The following is a 6,120-nucleotide window of genomic DNA, read 5'->3' as shown; positions in this document are numbered from 1 at the left end:
CCCAGCCGGCCCGGCGCCCACTTACTTGGTGAAGTTGAACTTGGGATACCAGATGTTGTTCTTAACTAAAAGCGTGAAGTTTTCTGCAGCCTTTAAAAAAGCAGGTCTGAAAAAACGGTAATGTAGTTACAAAAAGTATAAACACGTAGATATTCATATAGCCGTGTCATTTTTTCTTTTGTATTCTTTTTGTTTTTTGAGCCAGGGTCTCCCTGTAGTTCAGGCTGGCCTTGTACTTATTATGCAGCCCAGGCTGGTCTCAGCCATGGTGATCCTCCTGCCTCAGTCTCCCAAATGCCGAATTACAGGTGTGCACCATCATGCATGGCTGTTATGTAATATTTCTAGAATATGCAAACATACAAGATTTACAATGTCACTTTGTCAAGAGAAGAAAAGCATCTCTGGCGCCTTCTAATCTCTGGCACAAGCCCAGGTCAGAGAAGCATCTACACTGGGCTTCTTCTGGAGAGGGGGCCCAGGCAGCCAGCAGTGACCCCAGAGGGGTGGAGGGAGGCAGAGGTGGCCCTGGGATTCGATGGCTTTTTCCATACAAGAAGCCTGAGGTGCATGTCTGTCCCTGTAGCCCTCAAGGCTGCCCCTAGTTGGGGAATCCCATGAATCTACAAATGATGTCACCAGCCCTGGGATAGGAGCAAGGTCACGCACACAGCCACACCATGAGGACAGCTGGGGCTGTCACTGGCTACCAAGGCCAGGCTGACGGCAGATCTCAGGTTCCTAAGTGACAGGAAGTCCCAGTCCTTAACAGGCTTTTCACACCTTGGTCATTTCCTGTATCAGACCTTTCACCCCTGATCTGTGTACCCCAAATGTAGTATTTTTCTTTAAGATCAACTCATTTTTTAAAAATTGAGGTAAGATTCACATGACATAAAATTAACCATTTAAAAATGTACTGCCTGCCATTCCAGCACTTAGGAGGCTGAGGCAGGAGGGTTTCTGAGTGAGGCCATCTTGAAAGATCCGGAGACCCTGCCTTAAAGACACAAAGAACCATCAGTGGCATTTAGTACATCGACAGTGTTGCGCGGCCACCACCTCTTTCTAGTTCTGGTTGCTTTCATCAGCCCTGAGGAAACTTCTGATGTGTTCAGTGTTTCCTGCTCCTCACTCAGTGCCCTCATGACTCTCGGGAGCCAGCCCTCCACTCCGTCTCCAGAATTCACTTGTTCTGGGTATTTTCATAGGAATAGCATGGCCTGTACGTCTGGTTTCTTCGTGATGGTTATTTTGTTTGTGTTTGGTGGTACCAGGGACTAAACCTAGGGCTTTGGCACCAAGTTATGTCCCCAGACTTTTTTTAATTTCTCGAGAGGGTCTTGATAAGTCACTAAGTTGCCCAGGCTGGGCTTGAATTTGAGATCCTCCTACCTCAGCCTCCTAGATAGCTGAGATTATAGGCAGGCACCAACATGCCTGGATCACATTATAACTTAAAGTTTCTTAGTGGCCACTTTTTATTTTGTTTTGTTGTTTTTTGAGACAGGGTCTTGCTTTATGGTCCAGGCTGGCTTTGAACTCATTATATAGCCTTGCGTGTACTTCATCCTTCTGCCTCAGCCTCCAAGTGCTGGGATGACAGGCATGAGCCACCATGCCTGGCCTCCTTAGTACCATATTTAAAAGTAAAAAGAGCCGGGGATTTAGCTCAGTGGTGCCACCACCTGCCTCACAAGCGCAAGGACCTGAGTTCAATCCTGGTACCAAAAAAAAGTAAAAAGAAATGGTGATGTTACTTTATTACTTCAAAGTGTCCCTAACACACCAATCAGATATTCTACATTATTTTTCTCCACATAAGTTTTCAGGGCCCATAGTGTATCTCACTCTGACAGTGTGTGTCCCTTCAGAGCCAGTCACATTTCAAGTGCTCAGCAGCCACATGCAGCTGGTGGCCCTTGGGTCGAGGAGCACCGCTCTCGAAGCTCCTTCCTGGCTCTGGAGGATTAGGATTCAGTTCCTGCCTGGCGAGATGGCGCACACCTGTGATCCCAGCACTTGGGAGGCTGAGGCAGGAGGGTCAATAGGAGTTTGAGGCCAGCCTTGAGCTGCACAGCGAGATCCTGTCTCCAAAAAAACCCAAACTGAAAAAGTACATAGAAGGCCCCCGCGGATGGGCTCAGCTTCCTGTCACCTCCGGATGACTGAGAGCTGGAGCTGTGGGCACTGCCCATCCTGGGACAACTCACCTGGGCACCTGCAAGTCGTCTTCCACCGGGCACCAGGACGCCACCTCGCAGGTTTGCACAGACGCGTTGAATGGCACACACCTCCCTGTCCTGACTCCTGCAGGGGGAGGGGGTCCAGGTCCTGCCCTTGTGGCGGAGCCCCCTTCCTCACGGCCAGTTGGGGGATTTACATGGTGCCAGGAATTGGGACCGGCGATGGTCACCTGAGTGGCGGCCCCATCTCTGCTTGGCTGACAGGGGACCCACGGACACCACATCCCAGAATGGAGCAAGGTTGGGGTTCACACGAGAGTTGAATGGAGAGAAGGTCCTAGGTCCTCCTTTTTTTTAGTACTGGTGATCAAATCCTGGGCCTTTACCCTGGGCTCCATCCTGTCTTTGTTTTCTTTTGGGACAGGGTCTTGCTAAGTCACTACAATGGAGCTGGGTGGGACTCCAATTTGCCATCTGCCTGCCTCAGCCTCCCAGACAGCTGAGATTACAGGTGTACATCAGCAGGCCAGACTTCTAGGGTCCGTCTGTTGATACCAGGCTCACCCAAGGTGGCAGAGCATTGGGAAACTGGAAGGATTTTGCCCCCTCATGCTGGGGGCCGAACCCAAGACCTCCCCCAGGCTCAGCGCATGCTCTATCTACCCCTGTGCCTGCAGCTAGGGCCACATCATGCATTTGACTCGTGTTCAGCGATGCCACCAGTCCGGCCCGGAGCCACCTGCCTGCCGGCCCCAGGGTTCCTACCATTGCTGTGGGTGCCCGCGGAATCCAAGGTGCAGTCAGCGTGGGTTTGGCACACCGTGGTCTTATCGGGAATCTGGAAGGAGGAGGAAGAGGAGGAGGATTTCCACAGGGTCTGGCCAGAGTGGAGGGGCACAGACGAGGCCTGGGGCACCACCTACCTCGGGACAGGTGCCCTGGGTCTGATTCACAGTGATGATCATGTTGGTCATGACAAAGATGGAGTTTTCCTCCTGCAGAGGGGACAGAGTCCTGCTGGGTCCTCCTCCACGGGTGATTCGGGGGTGACTGGGGTTGCTGCAAAGCACTGGGCTGGGCGTGAGCCTGGAAGGTGACCATGTGCCCCCACAGAACGAGTGACAGGCGGGCCCCCAGGAGTTCCTAGTTGGACTGGCTGGGTGCAGGCGCGGCATTTTAATCAATCAGTTAATTGTGCAGCTGTAGGATGCTCTCCCCTCAGCTGCATCCCCTGCCCTTTCGATCTTTACTTGGAGAAAGGCCGGAGCTCACCGGAACCACAGGGCCAGCCACCTGCATCCCTGCTTTGCCCAACTAGCTGTCTTCTGTCCCACCGTCACGTCCTTCTCTAGAGGAGGGAAACGGCACTCAGCTTTTCTGAGTCCTTGTTCTCCTCTCACAACTCCAAGCTAGGAGCTGGTGCTTTTCTGAATCTGGCTGTTGTGGGCACCAATCACATCAGCTATCTACGGGCGTTTGGGGGCTTGTCCACTGAAGTGCAGTTAGAATCCTGTCATTCTGGGTGCGGTGGTGCACGCCTACAACGCCAGTACGCAGGAGGCTGAGGCAGGAGGATCATCATGAGTTCAAGGCCAGCCTGGGCTACATAGTGAGACCTTACCTCACACACACACCCACACCCACACACACACACACACACACTCACACGAATCATTGTTTAACCTGCAGCTTTGGGGGTGCAGCTCAGTGCCAAGCACCTGCCTTGAGCTTGGATCACCTATGCTTAAAAAAAAAACAAAAAACAAAAAAACACCAAAAACAACAAAAGAAAACAGCCAAAATGTTAACTTGTGGCCTTGTGGGAACTCAGACGCTGCATCTAACGGTTTCTGCCTTTGCTTTTGCCCCTGATGGAACCAGGTGCCGTTTCCCCCAGGCCGGTTTGGGACTCTAAGTACCGCAGAGTTTTTACACTGTCTGCCAAGGTTTATCTTGCGGGTGGAAGACGATAAACAGGAAAGGGGATGTGTCCCCCTGAACTCGGCCCAGGATTTGAGACGTTTGGTTTCCCTGACCTCCAGGCCTTGTGGCCGCCGGGAGGACTCGCATCCCGTGGGGACGTCTGAGAGCTGAGCAGCCGGCTCCCTGAGGGCCCCAGCTGGGACCGGAAGCCAAGAGACCTGGCCGCTGTGCTGCATCCCAGGCCCAGCGCGGGAGAAATTGGCTCTGTGGCCAGCAGGAATCGAGCGGCAAAGTCGGGAAAGAGGCCTGGGTGGGGGACCGAAGTCATAGAGGGGGACGCACCTGAGCAGGGACCACATAATCAGCCACATCCCAGACCCGGAACCCCAGCTCAGAAGTGTTGGTCACAGCCACACCTTTGGCCTTGGTCGTCACGGAGCTGACCACGGAGTCCTTCTCCTGGTAGCCCTTTTCCCACACGAAGACCCACCTGCGAAGGAAGGCGGGCTCTTCAGTGCTCACCCCGAGGCGGCCGAGAGCGCGTTTACTAATCACGAAGAAGCTTTGGAACTTCCCGCAGATCCCTTTCCACTTCTGCAAAGGGGAGACAGTGGCCCTTGGATTTATTTTATGGCAAATAAATGCGATGCTGCGGCTAAAGCACTTAGTACAGCGGCCAGCGACCAGGAAATGCTCGGTTTTTAGCACTGGGCGTCTGAGCACTTTCAGCAGGCTGAGCCCTGTGCGAATCGCGGAGAAGTAACAGGGCAGGGTACGTGTGACCTCCACTGGCGGGTCTCAGGACCGAGCGAGGATTTAAGTTCTTTATACAGGTGAGCTGCCCACATCCCGGCCACTGCATGAGGCAGGTCAGGAGCAGAACTCACCGAGAAGCCTCTGAAGCCTGCTCCATCCAGAAGAGAGGGTCCCACCTTTCCAAAACTTTGTGGTGGTTTCTTACTTTTGCCCAGGAGCTCAGGCAAAAGATGCTCCTCTTACAGGAGGATATGACTAGCAGTCTATAAACAGACTTCTTAAGGAATGAGGACAAACGCCCGGCCCCTACCTGTCACTCGTTAAAAGCAGGATTTGTCAGGCCCTGGGCAGAGTGGTGCACACCTGTAATCCTAGCGCTTGGGAGGCTGAGGCAGGAGGATCACTGTGAGTTCAAGGCCAGATTGGACTACACAGTGAGACTGTCTCAACCCCCTCCCCTCAAAAAAGGCACTCAAAGACTTAAAAGTGGTTTTTGCTTTAAAAAAACAAAAAGAGTGCCTATTCACTTAGTGCCTATTATGTAACTAAAGGCAGAGCAAAACAACCTTTTTTACCTTAAGGCTCAGGTGAGACCCCTGCTCAGCTCTGCACTTAGACCTGTTCACCAGTTAATCATTTAGGGAGCCACGGTCTATAAAAGCCGGCAACCCACGGCTGACCGGCCCTCTGTTTATGTAACCACTCTTCACCCCCATCAAGACCAGGACACCAGTATAAGAGACTTCAGGAACACTCGGCCACCTCCAAGGAAGCTCCACACAGGATGGAACTGAGGCAGAAACCATCACCTCATGGAGACCCATTTGCCCCCTCAAAGCACCTGGGGAACCAGGACTGTGCCACTAAGTTGTCCAGGCTGGTCTGGAACTGGCGGCAATTCTCCTGCCTCAGCCTCCCATGATGCTGGTGCCATAGGAGTGCACCACCAGGTCCGGCAAAGATGGGCTCTTTCTTTTGTGAATGGGCCAGTCCGATCCTTGCCAAGCTGTGCCCCTTTCAGCTTCTCAAGCTGGAGAGCCTTCCCCACTTTCTCTGACTTTTTAGCTCTCCCTAACCTGCCTGTGACTCTCACTCCAAGTCCTGAAATGCTTTTCTATGATGAGAGCTGACAAATCTACCCGAGGGTGAGATGCAGTACCCAAATCCTCCTTGGGGGGACCTTCTTGGACCCCATGTGATGATAGTCTGATTAATTAAAAATCTCACCAGGTGTGGTGGCATATGCTTTTCATCC

The 6,120-nt window shown here is 52.7% G+C and overlaps 1 protein-coding gene across 1 annotated transcript in view; it reads right to left on the bottom strand.

The window, feature by feature from the left end:
• The window catches only part of P2rx4 (purinergic receptor P2X 4), an 8,870-nt gene extending 2,750 nt beyond the window's left edge, over positions 1-6,120 (bottom strand). Inside the window, exons 1-6 of the mRNA XM_033762677.1 lie at positions 6,093-6,120; positions 4,452-4,599; positions 3,110-3,181; positions 2,952-3,024; positions 2,214-2,310; positions 24-106 (exon numbers count right to left, since the gene is read on the bottom strand). Coding sequence (XP_033618568.1) covers positions 24-106; positions 2,214-2,310; positions 2,952-3,024; positions 3,110-3,181; positions 4,452-4,599; positions 6,093-6,118 — 499 coding nt within the window. The 5' untranslated portion in view covers positions 6,119-6,120. The remainder of the gene's footprint in view (positions 1-23; positions 107-2,213; positions 2,311-2,951; positions 3,025-3,109; positions 3,182-4,451; positions 4,600-6,092) is intronic.

Source organism: Fukomys damarensis, unplaced genomic scaffold (assembly GCF_012274545.1).
Source record: "Fukomys damarensis isolate Sample0158 unplaced genomic scaffold, DMR_v1.0_HiC HiC_scaffold_12, whole genome shotgun sequence".
NCBI classification, from domain to species: Eukaryota; Metazoa; Chordata; class Mammalia; order Rodentia; family Bathyergidae; genus Fukomys; species Fukomys damarensis.
The sequence above is the reverse complement of the archived record's forward strand: the minus strand, read 5'-3'. Positions and strand labels throughout refer to the sequence as shown.